Here is a 17,488-nt window from a genome sequence, read left to right on the forward strand (position 1 = left end):
ATTCAACTACACATCTAAGAATCCTTCCGGGCCTTTGACGTAGTCAAAGGCCGCCTTACAATGAGTCATTCGACATTGCGGAATAACAAATGCTTAACACATAAATTACTACAACTACAAGAGGGAACGGTATCAACTCAGCAAACAAGGTACTTAGCCTACAGCATTTTCAGAGATGACAACGTCCTTAAATTTGAGAACACTTACGAAATGACAAAAGGAAGTAAAACATCTAGCAAAGAGGGGCCATATTAGCAAAGGGTCACTCCCGTTTTCTTCTACCGCACTCCTCCCCTTGTTTCTTTCCCTGATTCTCGTTTCATTTATTCAATCTAGAGGGTAGAAATGTAGGGAGGCGTGCATGGGGAGAAAACGGGAGTTCGAAAATCAGCCATGAAAGTAAAACAAAAGCCGAAACCAACATAATGTATGAAGTACTCAAAGCTAACAACAACGGGAACTTTAACGAAAAGCACCCGCTACTGTTCACTTTAACGAAAAACCACATTTTTACACTAAAAAGTCAATCATGGTACTATTCACTTTACCCTTTATTTTGTCCTTATCATTAAAACTCAAAGTTTTCAAGCCCTTTTCATTAGTTTTCCTTTTTATTAAGCCTTCTGTGGATGTCATAAACTACCCAGACTTCTACACAACCAAACCAAAATCAAGGCAAAATTTCTCTTATAACTTATTTCCGAACTTACTACTAAAGTCCCTCTTCTCGTAAATCCCAGTTGCAGAACCTCAACCAATGGATTTCCCATGCCTAAGATTATGAACGAGAATACATGATTACATAAATTATAGAAGTGTGTACAATTTTGAGTAAAGGGACTGCGATTCTATCCTCCCCCCTTAGCCTAAAAATTGATGGGGCATCACAGTTCCTTTCTAAACTTTCGGAGTATACAGAGACCATCTTATATTTCTTAAAAATGGCATCAATGGCCCATGGTGAAAAGAACTAAAAGTCGCCTTGGCTTTTAAAGGCGACAATCTAGAATTCATTCTTCTCCTACATTCCGATTTGTGTAACTGCTGTTGCGAGCCGTGTCCCATTAAATAAGTTGAAAGATAATGGACACGGGGATCACAAGGGATGTGGAGATAAATGGCTGGGGAGGGAAAAATAATAAATTAATAATCAAAGTGAAAGACATTGTACCCTGTCTGGCAGATTTCCAGGCACTCGAAGTCCAGTAACATATTTTTGGGGGCAGGATTTTTGAGCATCAGAAGACGATGAGGCCTCCGGCCCCTCACCTTGTGCCCGCCCGTGAAACTTAGCAAAACGATTGATGACAGAAAACTTCTCAAGATCCTGGCTTTCCACTCTCAAGTCTAAGATTGAGCTTTTCTTGTCCAGTCTGCATCAGTGGAAGAATTACACCAGAGTGAGTGTGAGAGAAAGAAAGGGAGTGAGAGAGAGAACATACAAAAGAACAATAAGATGATAAGAAATGGTATCTTAGAAATTAAAGTTAACTACAATATGAAAACTAATAATCAGAAACGGTGGTGTGAACAGTGAAGGAAAGGAGAAGGTTGCGGAGGCTACCTCAACAAATCATTTTCCAGACTCCTTGCTTTATCAATAAAGGCTTCCACAACTTTCGAGTAGTATTGATTGCTGACTTTCTCCCGTGTTCTAAGCTTCTCGGGAAAACTATAAATCATATAATGAAGACTGAATGTTAGCATGCAATGAATAATGCAAATTCCACCAATCATCAATTCATTGCCTTAATGGAAAATTTTACATAAATTTCAGACAACTCTTACAGGTTTACACTGTCAGGAGGCAATGGAGTTTGAGCATCACTTCCGGAGCAGGATATTGCACTGCAAGCATCACCCAGAGATAATCTAGATGCAATGTAAGCCACACTCTCATAGCATGAGCTAGCATCTGCAGAAAGAACTGCTGCAGAAGGAGGGTGAAGCAGTTGCTGCATAAGCTGTGTAGTCAAGACAAGCCTTCTTTTGAACCTAAGTATTGGCGGTCCATCTTCAGTTATTTCAGTTTCATCTTCCACCTGTCAACCCAACATGAAGCAATTAGAAATTAGACCGCTTAAAAAGAATTACTGTATATCAAAGCTTAATTGTGAGATTAGTGGTTGAACTTGAAACAAACCTTCTCAGCCAGTCGGTTTGTTGAGCGAGCCCAGTCTGCCTCAGCTGCACTGTAAGTATAAACCTTCCATATGTTAGAAATTCATAAAAGAAATAAAAATTAATATTATCTTCTGTGAAAAATAAAAATAACAAAGAACTAAAGTTAAATGGAGCATCTTTCACCATCGAGCAGAGGGTCAAGCAACCCACCTGATACTTAGAAGCCTTTTGGGAAACTCGGTCAGCTCTTTATGCCAAGGTGAAAGTTCAGATGTAGCACTTTTACGCTTCATCGGCCGCTCAACAATTAAACCTTGATCAGCTACATCAGACTGCGACACATGAGGTGAAGGTGATTGCTCACTGGGAGTAGGTATGGGAACTGAACTCTGCAGGGTGGTAACAAGCTTACTAGCATCAGAAGCAGCACTAGCTTGCTCCATTGATTCCCGAGTATGCAGATCATCACCTGCCCTTCCAACAACTGAAGGTTGTCCCATAGCCTTCATAGTGGTTCTCAGTGTATCAGGCATTGCAAACACTTGCCCATTCTTAAAGGTTCCATACTGTTCAAACCAGGATGGTGCCATCTGGGGGCTAACTTGAGACTGTTCACCTCTAAGAGAAGATGCATTACTACTAGCAGAGAAATTCTGGGAGTTCTGGCGATTTAAAGCAAACATATCCTGACTAGATGCATTTGAATTTTGAGTATCCCCAAGCTTGGATGAAAAGCTAAGCATGTTAGGATCTTTAGAGGGAACTAAAATATGATCAGCTGATGAATCTCTAACCATACTATTATATCCATAAGGAAATTGTGATCCTCCCAGGGGACCCACCTGCTGAGTCTCCACACCTGAATCTGCACCCTTCAACCTCTTCACACTCCGATCACTTCCATCAACGTCTGTAGTTTTCATAGCCTGCACTTGGTCCGGCAAGGAATAACTATGATGCAAACTGTCATTTGGCCTTAAAGAGCGACCGAAAGCTTCAATATCTCTCAGGGTAGCAACAGAGCTTGAAAAGTTATTTGCAATGGATTCTTTTCCCTGAGAGACATTGATATTTTGGGCATTCTGAATGTTCTCAGGTGACGCTTGTTGCCCGGTACTTGGTTTGGATTTTTGCTCTTTCCCAACAAAGCTTTGCACATTCAAAGAATATGCACCAAAGGCAGACGAGCCATTCCCTCTTTCCCGGGTATCTTGTTCATTGAGCTTTGGTGATTCAGCACTTGCTAAAGGTTGCTGAAATGGAACATTGGTCCATACATTAGTCAATACTTTAGAAACGGCACCTTGACGGGACATACCCGATACAACAGAAGGCTGAGAGCCTGGTAGAACATCTGATTTGGGGATTTTGGGGGCAGCAACTCGTAAACCGGATTGATCAGCAACATTCAGTAGGGATGCCTCTGCTTGGTTATTCTGTGAAGTACTTCCAGACAAATCTAGCACTGATTGCAGGGCAGATTGGCTAGTTTGAGATGTGTCACGAGAATCACCCATCTGTTTTGGTCGGAAAGCATGCCTATCAAAAGGTATGTTCTCAGACTGGCTTGCTGTTTCTTGTCCACTTGAACCTGTCATGTGCTGTTTTTCTAGTTGACCTCTTGAAAGAGGAAAACCAGATTTGAAAGCTGCAGAAAGACTTCCCTGAATATTGTACTGTGAAGCCTTACTCCCTGTCTGTCCTGAGGTAACAGAAAGATTATTTCTAATTTCACCTTGAGATGCTTCACGAGAAGAAGGCAAGGTCTGGGCAGATGCTTCCGAGGCCAACCATGTATGACCCTTTTCTCCTATCTCAGAATGGACAGGGGATGAACTGACAACTACTTGTGAAGAGAACTGAGAAGATGAGGTATGATCTGCAATTGGAGTACGTTGAGATGGAGGAGCCAGCTGTAAACCGAAACCTTGAGAAACAGATGACTGATTTCGCTGCATGTGACCTACAGATCCTTCAGAAGTTTCCACTTCAGGCATCTCCGACGATGTATTCTGATCTGAAGAGCTGAAGTGTGTAGCATTGCCACCCTCCCTTGGTTGGTCCACCTTGTGAAGTAGCTCAAGCATATGTTGACTGCAAGGATTTGAAAATATTAAAGTGTCATCTCATCAAGCAAGTCTATCTATATATGAATTGTACACATGCAGTGGAAAACATTAATTCAACTAAAGAAAAAATATGAATTGTAGCAAAGATAAAATTATTCAACTACCTTGATGGTGCAGCCTTGATTGGGGCATTACTTCCAGTGAATCTGTCAAAGGGAGTAGACGTGCTTGGTACAAAACCTGGAAGCGTATTTTTGGAAGGTGTCTCATCTAAAAGTATTGTGTCACCCTGACAACCAGTTAAACGCACAATTGGGTAGAAAATGTCAACTAAACCTTAATTTTAAAATTACAATAGACAGAAAAACAAATAAGAAGACCTAAAGCAAAAATATTTAGATGAATCAAGAAAATCAAAACGAAAAATTGTGGCATCAATCTCAAATATATTAAAAAAAAACAATTGATCACCTTCTCGATTTCCATAGAACTTCTATCAGTGTGACCAATAAATTTTGACTGCCGAAAACTCGATTGGTCACGACTTTTAAAACCTGTAGGTACATTCTGGGACATAGCTTGCGATTGTGTCACATGTTTTTTACCATAAGATGGTTCAACTTCAACATCCACATCCCCCATTGGATGATACTGAAACTTGCGAGTTGCAGGGGGTCTTTGAGCAGCATTACTAGATGATTTTTGTTTGCTTCCAAGAAAAGCAAATGAATCACCAGCATCTGAGGCAACGTTTTCCTTCAAACCACCAATTGGAGCAGGCTGGTGTGCATTAGAGAAAAAAGTATCAGTAGAATTATCTTTTCTATTCACATTCTCCATATCATGCATCTCAACTGCTCTTTTGTCTAAGCCATTGTTCCCTGATGACTCCAAGATTAGACGATTCTTATCCAGATGATGCTGATTTTTCCTCAAAACCTCGTTTCCCTGAGGGTTCACTTGAGAATCAACTGATTTCCAGAATTCATGATTGTCTGCGAGTTGTTTCTGGCTTTCGTGGTGGGCTCTTGCACTGCTGGAATTTGATTTCCCTATATTGTTTGTACTTGAACCCTCTCTATTCATCAATGGACCTCCAACGGGATATTTTGCATGTTCCATTTCAGAATTTGAGTTCAGAACAGAATCCGTCTTCCATATACCAGCAGCATGGCTCATTTCCTCATGCATGCCTCTCTTACGATCACCGCCTGGTATTGATCGTGATAAAATTTGATTCCCATGATTTTTGAGATTATTACCCATATCTGTTGGCATAGATTCCATAATTTTCCTACCATTTAACATATTAAATGGCTGCCCATCACCATTATTTGACAAAATGCTTTGTTGACGGTTCCATGAACCTGAAATGCTATTTCCATTTATTTCTGTACCTGATAAATGACTACTATTTCCATAATTATGACCACCCTCCACAGGTGGCTTTTGTAGAGAACTGTTATCCAACCATTTACTTCCTTGTTCAGGAACCTGTTGAACAAATCTCTGAGGAGAATCATTCTGAAAGACCTCACCTCGTTCATGCGAAGTTTTAGGTCCTGGTTGCTGAAATCCCTGAACACTAAAAAAACTAGCAGTCGTATTCGCCCTATGGGCATCAGTAGATTGTGGAGAAGCTCTAGACTTCAAGTCGGAGAAAGAGTGCAAGTTATTACCAGCCCAATCAGATTGTTGTTTGTGAGTATCACCAACACTTGAGCGCTGCTGATTCACAATTGGAGGTTGCTGATATCCAAAACTTGGAGGACACCACTCTTCCTGTAGCCCTATATCAGCACTAGAAGTTTCTGCTACTGCAGATTGCATAAGAGCACTCCAACTCCCGCTTTGCAGAGAAGGAAGTCCTCCAAAAACTTCTGTACCATCCAACACACTGGAACCTCCCATTCCCACATCTGTGCTCCTGCCAAAGGCATCCCACAGATTGTCATCTGAACCAAACAAAATCTTTTCCTCAGTTGGATCTAGTGTAGCCACGCTCTGTCCGGATGCAACTTGTGTGACTGCTTTCTCTTGTGATGGTTCTGACAATCCAACTAGTTGTGGCCTCCCTTGGAATTCTTCCAGAGGTTCATTTCTTTGATGGGGATTTCCTTGATTCAAGTTCTCTAAATTAATGCCACTATTCAAACCTTCAGCAGCAGTAGGCCCAAGCATACTCCTGCCTTGAAAATCCTGTCTAGAAACCCGGGGTCCATCTTGCATGCTAACCTGATCTGGAAATGTGGAATATTGATTACCTGGAAACGAATTGTTACTTGCCGACATCTGCTGCATTGCCGATCTGTCCATTTGAACATGAGGATATGAACCCATTGAGCCACTTGTGCTAGTAACTGGAACTCCATATAGAGATTGATCAGCATGTTGAGGAACAAAACCCATCAAGCGTAGTGTGTGGGCTTGTTCAGGGGGCAATACATGTCCACTAGATGCACCCTGAAGAACAGGAGAAGCACCACGCTGCAGCCAGTTTGTGTTACCTGCCACAAGATCAGGTGGCCATTGATTGTTCGATGGCTCATTGATTGGAACACCATTGATCAGAGCTGATGAGTGGTTACCAGCAGCCTGTTTTGTAATGGAGGAAGCCTGATTTGAAAGAACCTGTTGCCTTTCTAGTTGCTGAAGTTGTTGCTGCCTTTGAAATTCTTGAATTTGTGTGAACATAACCTGTCGTTGTAACTGCTGCATGTCACTCATCCCCGATTGTTGCCTAGGCAAAGACTGCATTGTGCTGGGATGTGGACCATTCATGTGCTGTTGACCACCAAAAAAATCAAAACCAATGGGGGATTCTGAAGCTTCTAATCTCATCGAATTATTCTTCTGCTCAGGGCCACTTCCTCTCTGTGATTCATGTGCCGGCAAGCCTCTAGATGTTAAAGTTTGCCGATCAGGTTCTGAATCCACTCCCAAAAAGTTAGCTTCATCCTGCCTTGCTTTAAACATCTGGTGCCCATGCACATAGCCATTCAGGTTTGCCTGTTGATTTTGATACTGAGATCTGCCAAACTCGGGCCTCACATTTGATTGCATAAAATTCAAACCATGAGGCACATGAAAAGACTGACCACCATGCCCTTTCTCTGAATCTGCTCATAATAAAAGAACAGAGATGTTTAGAAACAGGTGATGGCTCGGGCAACACAAAAACCATTACAACCTTAAAGTAATCTAGAAGTTAGTTTAATAGTACCTGGTTGCTGTACATTATAATTCTTTAAACTTGAATTAACAGGAGCTCCACTTTGTCTCTGGCCCCCAACCCACAGGTTGTTACTAAGACCTGGCCAGTTCCCATCAACAGCCTGAGGATGATGCTGACCCTGTGACAAGTTCTCTTGGCCAAAGAAGTTATGGACCCTGTCTCCAATTTCGTTTCCAGGCATAGATAATCCAGCCACAAATTTGCAGGAGCTAAAGTTCTTATGAGAAAATAACTACCTACGAAAAATATGAATAGAGTTCAGAGCTACCATATTCCGACAATTTTAAGATACCAGAAAATCATATGAAGTTCGACCAAACAAAATTCCATTCAGAAACACACCTTTTTCCAGTATAATTTAGTGCCAATCCAACTGACATGTTCCCAGCCCAAACTACTTATCCTGCATATAACCATGTGACGGTAAGTTATACATCAAGTAGATCATGTATTAGAGGCAGAATTACAGCCATCAGATATAACCATCATAATAATTCCTGTTATCCACATTCAAACTATTGATATTCATCCTGAAACAACTGAGGAATAAAAATTTCCCACGATCAAAATATGTAAAACTGATATTTAGTAGATCTCTCACTCATATGGTTTGATTAAGTTGCACTATAGGACTGTAATACATGGACTCTTTTCAGAATATTCTATTACCATGTGCATGTATATTCACATTGAGAAAACTCGGGTTCAATTCCACGACAGGTCCATATGGTTTGCTCATTACATTACATTCCTACAAAGATTGGCCAATTTAACAAACCATACAACGCGAGTGTAGGTCAATAATATTCACACGCTCTCAGGTAAATTTAATGGTGGGAAATTGGCCTGCTGTCCAGCAATGAGTTCAACCCTAAATGTAAATAACACAAACGCGTATATCCTACGAAAACACACCAAAGCATTAACTAAAATTAAAGACATTTTCACAGAAACAAGTCATACAAACAAGCGAAATGGAATATACAATCGACGGTGTTCCCTGCATTCTCAAGTGCCTCACTCGAAAAAAATGGTCAAGTGGGGAAAACAGGAGGCAATCAGATATGTGCAATTCATCAACCCAACCCACATCTGACACAATAACCTTTTGCTCCAATTGGCTGCCTAAAATGCAAGTAGCAGGAAAAAGCACAAAACTTTACGGAATTTTAATCATGTGAAGCCACACTAAACCAATCCAGCCAAATAGTTTCGTTTCCGAAATCAAAAATCCAAAAGTAACAGAAAGTTTTAAAATTTTAGCTGCCAATTCTTTCCTTTCCGGTCCATTTATGAGCAATAAAAAGGAATGCTAAAGCCACATTTATAGCAAAAACACACAAGATCGAAAGCAAAGCAGCGACACTTCAACTGTACAAGCAGCGACGGACCTGCCCAGCCATGGCACGCCAAAACCCTAGCTTAGATTTGAATTACCAGCAGAGATGGTCCGTGCGGAGAGAAAATTAGGGTTTTTTATAAACAAAAAAAAAAAAAAGGGGGAAACTCACAGTGACGCTGCAAGGCCGCCATTGGAGCTGGAAGCTGATCCTCCGAGACTGTCAGATTGAGAAGCGTTAGGGCTCGAATCGGAAAGAGAGAGGAATGTGCGTCTTTGAGCTTCAGAGAGAGAGAGAGAGATAGAGAGATAGAGAGATAGAAAGTGATCGAAATAGTGCGAAATTTTCAACGAACTGAGGAACAAAACCGAGGTTCGGAACCGAAGCTGAGGTTCGACTGACGAAGCTAGGTGGTTCGGATCCGAAGCTGAGGTTGGGAAAAGGCGGCGTTTTGGGCGAAGGCTTCGGGTGGGCTTTTCTGAAGAGTTGTTGCGGGTTGTGGGAGAGCTAGGTACTTCCGCAATTAAATTGTGCCACGTGGAACTATTGTGTGTGGAGCCCGCAAAAAATTGAAAATTCGGGCCAAAAGGAAAGAGAAAATCTTTACATCCCCTTTTTATAGATATTTTAACATAAATATCTAAAAGGATCAGAAAAAAATCCAAACAAAAGAAATTCTCATAATCTATTATTTAGAACTGTTTTAGAAGTACTTTACAAGTCACTAAAAGCTCTTTCAGATAATATATGTTTGGATTTTAAAAATAGTTGAAATATTTACTATAAGAAGCACATTTTAAATATTTTTTTTTCAAGATTCACTTGCATTTTTACAAAAAATTAGTTCTAAAAATATTTTCACAAAAAACGATTTCAACTATTTTAAAAGCAATTCATAACGACTTTACACATCCAATTTGATTTTCACCTTCCAGTCTTAGGAGTATCTGAAATATCTATAGATCTCATTTAAGACAGTGTTACATTTCAACTATTTTTTTTACTGTTACATTTGATCATATTCGATCTTAGTAGTTGAATTTAGTGTTTTTAAAAATTTAAAGTTAAATAAGTTTGAATCTAAACAGTTGGATCAATCCACGATCCAATAATTAAAATAGTCGGGTCCAAATAGAGTCGTTGGGCTCGTTTTGGATGGCCGACATTCTCGTCAGGGTCAAGCCACACTTCCGCCCTTTGCATGTCTTGCGCATGGGCATGTAACCTTCTTGTGAGTTCCACTTTTCTAGGTGCGTCCACATGCATAAGGTCGGCCAGCCTTTTAATCTTGGCCTGACTTCTAGATTTTGCCCAAATTGTAGGTTTTAACTCAAACTTATTATAGGTTCAGCCATTGAAGAATGATTAAGTTAGTTTAAAACCTAAACGGTAGTGCACCAACCTTTTAATGAATTATGAGTTAAATTGGACCAAATTTGGGGTTGACCCAAAATTTATTTTTATACCGAATCATTAGAGAAAGATTGAGTTAGTTAAAATCAAGGATTGAAAATGGTCTAAATATCTTACACAGTATTTTACTATTTTAACGGGAAATCAGTTTTTTACTTTATTTAGATAAAATTGTGAATATTATCAAATTTGGGTTATAAACGCAGACAACGAAATCGGTGGGTGCTGCAGAACCGATCCGCGGCCAAGTGGAAATCCCCCAGAGCTCCAACCGCAACACACAGCAGCAGCGATGGGGGAGGAGAAGCGGCACCAGATGATGCAGAACCTGTTCGGAGATCAATCCGAAGAGGAAGAGGAAGAGGTCGATTCCGAGCACGAGTCCAATCCCCAGCCCAATTCTGTATGATCCTCTAATTTCATGTTTCCTTTGTATTCAGATTCCAATTGCATGTTTGGGAATGATTGGGGTTTCAGTTTTTGCTTTAATCTTAGCTGAAGGAAGATATAGGTTGTGGTTTTGTTAATGGCGGTGGATGATTTGGACGAAAGTGCTTATCTTGGGGTTTTTTTTTTTGCTTGCAGTTGTTTCTAGGGTTTGGGAATTGTACTGGTGTGGTATTTGTTGTAGAAGGATGAAGGGTTAAGGAGGTTGGTTGTATTGAGAAGGAGTTGAAAGCAAAGAATTTAAGCTGGATTTTAACAGGAGCACAAGTTATTAGTTGTATGGTATTACTTGTTAATCCGTGGATAATTGTAATGTCAATTACGCGCAAGAAGCTTAACATTCTTTAGTTTTGAAGTTCAATTTCGAGACGAAAATGTGTGGAAGGTCTCATCCGAGGAATTTCGTGATTATAAGAGCATTTAAGGATTGTATTTGATTATTAATATTAGTCGCACTTATATGATGTGGCGATTATAAGTTATTAGGGAAACATGTATTTTGTTTTAATGAAATGTGATTGTGCTTATGTTGAAAATAATCCTTTAGTAATTGCGAGAACTATACCGCCAGCAGAGTGATTTCCTAAACAACTTTGTAATGGTTTTGTTTTCAGGATGAAGGAGAGGGCGCTGTGGAGGCTGAGGGTGAAGGTGAAGTAGAGGGTCAGGGGGAGGTGGAAGTAGAGAGTGATGTTGAGCAGCGTAATGCTGATCCTGATCCAGGAGAAAGTGAGGGCGAAAGAGAACAAAGTTCCCAAGAAGTAGACATTGGTGATCATAGAGAAGAAAGTGAAGGAAAATATACAGACACGGATGAAAAAGAAGAGTTAACCAGCAGGAGACGAAATGTGATTGAAAGTGGGTCTGAGAGATCCGAGGAAAACCATTACCCTGACAATGAAGACGACGTTAATCAGGTCATAAGTCCAAGGTAAATCTCTCTCTCTCTCTCTCTCTCTCACACACACACACACACACACACATGCTTGTCCAGTGATCTTGAAAGAAAATATCTGAAGCAACATTTTTTATTCTAATATATCTTATTTGATTTTTGTGGGTGTGGGGCAATGCATGCTGGTTTGTTAACCAATTACTTTTATTTTTTGTACCCAAAGAGAATAAAATAAAGATGATTGTATGCTTTTTGCACTTAGACTTGTTTGGAGCAAGCATGGTTAGTCTGACTATAAGGACAATTCTCTTGACTGCTTACAGTAGATCCCCTGAGGAGGAGGAACATACTAACATCGCACACTCTGCTGTTCGCAATGTATTTGGTGACTCTGATGAAGAAGAAGAAGAAGAGACAGATTTTCGGAATGACATTCAGCATGAATCAAATGTTAGTACCAATTTGGAAAGCATTATGCTTGAATCTTTCTTTTGTAAATGCTGTCAGTCATGGTGTTTAAAATGACGTGACGTCGTTTCGTGCCTTAGAGATCACCAATGGAAGAGGAAGGAAGCTATGGAAGGAGTCCAATACTAGAGGATGTAATGCCTGATGAAGGTGCTAGATATGATTCAGAAGAGGACAATATTGAGGCTAAACCTAGAGATAAACCAGTTGGCCCCCCATTGGAGCTAGAGATTCCACTACGCCCACCTCCTGCTTGTCCAGAAAAGGTTTGAGTTCTTATTCTACGTGGTGGAATGACTTTTTAAAATATAATTTGTTTGTTTTGTGTATCAGCAGCTTCTAAGACCATATAAAATTGATGCAACTGTAAGACGGCATGTAAATTGAAGGTGGTAGAGTTTAAAGTAGCTGTTGTATTAACAATAACATAGTCTAGCTAATTTTGGGTTTAATGAATAATCTCATTTGCATATGCTGAAAGAGATATAATGTGCTAATTGTTGGGGACATGGATTGTAGTTTGGTTCCAAAATGACTACCAGAAAATAGCTTTTCATTTTTTTATGGAAAAAAAGTTTCTGACTGAAATTAGATAAAGTACAAAATATGTATCATTTATTTTCATGGACCTCAAAAGTACGATGCGAATGCACTGGTGTTATTTCTTCAAATGGTTGGATATGTTACAGGAGGATTTGCCAACATATATTGTCATCAGTGAAGTAATGGATATGAGCTATGATATGGCTACCTGGTAGAAACATTGTCTACATACATTGGGATGGTCTATTTGTTCTTCCTCATTTATTTCATTTGGGCATCGTTTGGGATACTTTAGGAATTATTTGACTGCTACTGTTTACCATCAGATGTGAAGTAGTTAGACGGAAAATTATATCAATATTCAAATTTTGTCCTCATGTAGATGAACATGATCAAAGTTTCAAATATCATGGGCATCGACCCCAAACCGTTTGATCCAAAGACATATGTGGAAGAAGATACGTTTGTGACAGATGAATCAGGATCTAAGAAACGTATTCGTTTGGAGAACAATATTGTGCGCTGGAGGAGGGTTAGAAATCCAGATGGCACAACAACTGTAAGTAATCATCTCTATTATATTCTGTTATACACGTGCGTGTGTGCAATGCAATGGATTGCTGCAGACTTTATGTTTATCATTATTGTGTCAAAGATGCATGATTGCATATATTTGAAATTGTTTTGCAGTGGGTGGACTTTGTGTACGTTGTTCTATGTCTGCAAAGTGTTATTCATGACACTGAGTAGGATCAATCTTGTAATGGGTTATCCATTCGAGTACTTGACTATCATTTTTCCAAAGTAAAACTACATATGTATAAATGGCTTGTTATTTATTGGAGATGGGGTTCCTTTTTTCAAGATTAGGAAAACTTGTCTCTGTAGACTTGCAGTTCCTTGAACTTTACATTTCTATTTTTGTCATATCTGTTGTTGGGGTTTCCAGTGCTCTTTTTATCTTGAAACCCAATATAGATTTAACTTTACCACAATACCCATTTTATGTTGCACTGTTTACAAATTTATGCACTCAATGCTTCAACTTTTATTTCCTATGATTGTAGAGTGAAAGCAACACACGCTTTGTGAGATGGTCTGATGGCAGTTTGCAGCTGTTGATTGGGAATGAAGTTCTAGATATATCTGTGCAAGAAGCACAGCATGATCAAGCACACCTATTTCTCAGGCACGAAAAGGTAAAGTTCCATATTCTGTTGGTGTTGTGCAATCCATGAATATATACATAACGGATTCTGTTTCCATCATAAATCTGGAAAAAGCAGCTAAAAAAGTGGTTGAAAAGAATTCTCATCTGTCTACTAAGAAGTTGCTGTTCTAGAAAAACTCGGTCTTCACAAAAAATTGTTCATAAATACCTGTGCGTTGTTCCTACAGGGAATCCTTCAATCACAAGGAAAAGTTCTGAAGAAGATGAGGTTCATGCCATCATCCTTGACATCAAATTCACATCGACTGCTGACTGCTCTGGTTGATTCTCGACATAAAAAAGTATACAAGGTCAAGAACTGTGTTACTGACATCGATCCTGAGAGGGAAAAGGAGGAGAAAGAAAGGGTAAGTTATTGCATAAGCTAGTTGTATCTGTTTATTATTATTTCTTTTTTTTTTCATGAAACATATAGATTGATTTTTCATTTGGTGCTGTAGGCCGAAAGTCAAAATATCAGAGCTAATTTACTTCTTAATCGGAAGAGGGAGAAGGTGAGCCGAAAGTATACAACAACTGGGGACAGGAGGCGCCAACTTTCACCTGGTTTCTTGGAAGATGCTCTTGATGAGGTACGATCTTGCTATTGGGGTAGGGGTGGAGGGTGGCATGGTGGGAATTTCCTTTGTCTTCTCTGTTCATGGTTTTGTGTTCCTTTACAGCATATTCAAATGCTAAGACGTATAGCTTACCTGTTTATGACATTCGAAGAACGTTCTCATTTTTATTCTTTTTATGGACATGGTAGCCTCTATAATCATTTTCTAGTACTTGCTGGAATTTTTTATTTATTACCTATGTATTACTATTAAGTCTCTTAGCTGATCACTTCTGATATTCAGGATGAAGAACCAAATTATCATGAGTCTCGTAATTCTCGCCGCCATATGGAGGAGGATTTTGAAATGGAAGCTCGAAGAGAGAAACGCATTTTGAATGCTAAGAAGGTCCTACAACTTGATTATTACATTTTCCATATATAAGTTATATTACATCTTTTCTGGCAGAAGTATTAACACCTGGAGTTTTAGTCACAGGGACCTAAAGACATCCCTCGCAAGTCATCCTTGCCAACTGCCAAATCATCTCGGCGTTCAATGGGTTTGTCTGATAGTGAGAAAGACGAGTCTGAGTATGAAACTGATGGGGAAGATGTTGAGCCTCCACATAAGATGGCTGAGGATTCAGAGCCAGAGTATGAAGATTCGGAAGAAGAAGATGACGAAGAACATCATGATGCCGAGGTTAATGATGCCTCAGAGTTGGAGGCTGAGGTATGTCCCTCTTCTTTTCAGTAAAAATGTTTCTGTATTTATATTTTTTTAACATATGGATCTGTTATATTGTTACTTGTTACCATAGACTGATAGACGTGAGTGTTTCTCGTTGTTTTGTCTTTCTTTTGTCAGCATATTCTTATGGTACGATGCAGATTGATTATATCACTAAGATACAAAATGCAAGAATATGGCTCCATTATTTTGGCCCCTGAGTTGGATTTTTCCTTTGGCAATACATGGCTATTTTCTTGAAAACATATACTGCATTTCTTCTGTATCATACAAGTGAGTGGTTATTCTCAGTCCTGAGGACAATTACCGTTCCATATTTTCAAATGGAAATCTACTTGCTGTTAATTCTTCAAACGGGGGGAAAAGCTTCTTTTGTTCATCTGTTGTCACTATCTCAATAAATTAGTATGCCTACAATGTTGTTTGACATGAGCAAATTTTCTGGGCTCGGTCAACTCTACTCCAATTTACATACTTGTATCTTTAAACCTGTTTCTCGATATATTTGTAGGTGCCCAAGCAAAGGGTTAAGGACTCTGGACACAAGCGCAAGGCAATCGAGTCAGATGAAGACTCACCTCCAAGGAAGGCCGCGCCACATCGCAGAATGGCTGTTTATGATAGTGATGAGGACTAAAACCTTCGGTTGGATGATTTCCAGTGAGTACTTTGCCAACGCTAAGACGTCATGAATTTTGAGTTTCGCTCTTTAATTCTCTCACGTTATATTGCAGACAACTCGGTTAGGCTTAATACCGTTCATCCCGGGTGGATGATCCAGAGACGAAACCAAAGTGCCATCGGTTCAAAGACGACATGAATTGCCCGTCGCAACCGGGTCTCGGAGCCAAAAATAACAGCCGGTCGTATTTATGCTTCTTCAAATGTTTGCTATGGTGTTACAACTTTGTTTTGTGTTTTTGTGTATATATAGCAACAAGTAGTTTGCTACACTGGCAAAATTGATGTGAATTCGGGAGATCTGTCAAACAGTTTTTGCCCCCTCGAAAAGGAATAATCTTCTTGTATATAGTAAATTGCTTCATGGGAAAGAAAAGTAGAATTATTGTGGCCGTGACGTTCCAAAGTGCTTTTGCAATTATTTTTTTGGAAACCAAGTGCTTTTGCTTTAGCTTTGGCCATCAAGCCTATTGAGAAAAAGGGGCACTGGACCACGTCATTTGTAACGCACTAACAACTCATTTGTAACACACGAACGAAAGTTTTAACTAATTTTTGTGTTTTTACTAAGTAGTCATATGGAAAAAAAATTTCCATCATTGTTGCTGGTGACGGCGATATAATCTATCGAGGAAATTGTAGATATAGGGTTTCAACTTTAATTTAATTGGAGTAATGATTCTTCAACTAAAATTTAATGACTATTGCTCTCATAACTTGTCAAAATGTGCAACTATGATCATTTTCGTCAACTTTGTTACAACTTCTGTCAAAATGAGTTACGTGACTCGTATGTGAAATTGAAACAAGGGGCAAATATGAAAAATCAAATAGAAAAATTGTAGCAATGGTCGCTCGACTTTAATCCAATTGGAGAATTTGTCCCTCAACTTTAAATTATCCGAGCAATTGTCCCTCAACTTTAATTCAATTTAGTAATAATCCTTCCAACATGACTCATTTTGACGGAATTCTGATGGAGTTGATGAAAAAGACCATAACGAGACGTTTTGATGAGTTAAAAGAACAATGATCATGAATTTTCAGTTGAGAGATCATTACTACAATTTTTTTCTAATATATTTTAAACATAAATGTTTAAATTTGAAAGCCTATATGACACTCTTATATTTTAAAGTTTTGTTTGTTTTTCATCTGATATGTCAAATTACAATATTATTTATTTGGGAATTGTTATTGGCATTCAAAAAATCTCATTCTACACTTCAAACTTTCTATATTTGGAAAGAAAATACACTTGTGAGAATGTAGAATGAGATTTTTGGAATACTAATAATATTTCCCTTCAAATTTTCATAATTATAATAAATATTTTTAACAACAAACAATAATAAAAATGATAAAGAGCATTTATTAATCAGCTAAAAATAAATTTGGCCAATACACGTCACGCCATATAATAATTGACATTTTTGGTTGAAAACACTAAGGTTGTCTTTTTTTTTTAACAAACGATAGTATGTACACTAAAGGGATGATAGAATAACTAAGCCTTACAGTGGGCTTGTCGTAGTTCTAAGTGGTAGATTGTCTTTTTAAACTGTTATTGATGATGTAAACTTTTCGATATTTTATTTGGAGATGCTCTAAGAAACCAAGAATTATAATGAGATAGATGGCAGAGCATACATTTGGAACCTACCCGATAATACGAAAAAAAATTCAACGTGTACAAAACACATAATCCATAATCACGTCACGCCATATAAGAATTGACATTCCGATAATA

General features: G+C 38.9%; 2 protein-coding genes across 9 annotated transcripts; one reads left to right on the forward strand and one right to left on the reverse strand.

Annotated features, from left to right (window-relative positions):
- Positions 1-778: 778 nt before the first annotated feature.
- On the reverse strand, positions 779-9,102 carry LOC103455405 (uncharacterized). Its single transcript, XM_008394986.4, has 10 exons — positions 8,940-9,102; positions 7,771-7,831; positions 7,417-7,664; positions 4,665-7,312; positions 4,358-4,482; positions 2,335-4,218; positions 2,144-2,192; positions 1,789-2,042; positions 1,565-1,672; positions 779-1,373 (listed from the first exon to the last, which is right to left on the reverse strand). Exons 3-10 carry the CDS (start codon positions 7,607-7,609, stop codon positions 1,151-1,153), a joined length of 5,484 nt encoding a protein of 1,827 aa, XP_008393208.2. The 5' UTR covers positions 7,610-7,664; positions 7,771-7,831; positions 8,940-9,102; the 3' UTR covers positions 779-1,150.
- Positions 9,103-10,224: 1,122 nt separating this feature from the next.
- LOC103424559 (protein LEO1 homolog) lies at positions 10,225-16,144 on the forward strand. 8 transcript variants are annotated; one of them, XR_011575241.1, is made up of 13 exons: positions 10,225-10,584; positions 11,243-11,559; positions 11,847-11,973; positions 12,072-12,257; positions 12,917-13,093; positions 13,602-13,733; positions 13,933-14,112; positions 14,206-14,337; positions 14,608-14,712; positions 14,797-15,039; positions 15,175-15,330; positions 15,569-15,717; positions 15,792-16,144. XR_011575241.1 is itself a non-coding variant. In XM_008362642.4 (12 exons), exons 1-11 carry the CDS (start codon positions 10,474-10,476, stop codon positions 15,692-15,694), a joined length of 1,836 nt encoding a protein of 611 aa, XP_008360864.2. In that variant the 5' UTR covers positions 10,225-10,473; the 3' UTR covers positions 15,695-15,717; positions 15,792-16,144. The 8 variants fall into 8 exon arrangements, 5 of the variants coding, with proteins under 5 accessions (XP_008360864.2, XP_008360867.2, XP_017184822.2 ...); XR_011575242.1 differs by having other exon boundaries at positions 14,803-15,039; XR_011575243.1 differs by having other exon boundaries at positions 10,363-10,584; positions 11,850-11,973; positions 14,803-15,039.
- The last annotated feature ends 1,344 nt before the right edge of the window (positions 16,145-17,488 follow it).

This window comes from Malus domestica, chromosome 14 (genome assembly GCF_042453785.1).
Source record: "Malus domestica chromosome 14, GDT2T_hap1".
Lineage (NCBI taxonomy): Eukaryota > Viridiplantae > Streptophyta > Magnoliopsida > Rosales > Rosaceae > Malus > Malus domestica.

Excerpts from the sequence above, each read along its gene's own strand:
- LOC103455405 (XM_008394986.4), bottom strand. The coding sequence starts at position 7,609 with ATGCCTGGAAACGAAATTGGAGACAGGGTCCATAACTTCTTTGGCCAA. Across the intron at positions 4,483-4,664 it reads GTTCTATGGAAATCGAGAAG|GGTGACACAATACTTTTAGA; the intron begins GTGATCAATTGT and ends ACTGGTTGTCAG. Across the intron at positions 2,043-2,143 it reads CAAACCGACTGGCTGAGAAG|GTGGAAGATGAAACTGAAAT; the intron begins GTTTGTTTCAAG and ends TTGGGTTGACAG.
- LOC103424559 (XM_008362642.4), top strand. The coding sequence starts at position 10,474 with ATGGGGGAGGAGAAGCGGCACCAGATGATGCAGAACCTGTTCGGAGAT. Across the intron at positions 11,560-11,846 it reads AATCAGGTCATAAGTCCAAG|TAGATCCCCTGAGGAGGAGG; the intron begins GTAAATCTCTCT and ends GACTGCTTACAG. Across the intron at positions 15,040-15,568 it reads CCTCAGAGTTGGAGGCTGAG|GTGCCCAAGCAAAGGGTTAA; the intron begins GTATGTCCCTCT and ends ATATATTTGTAG.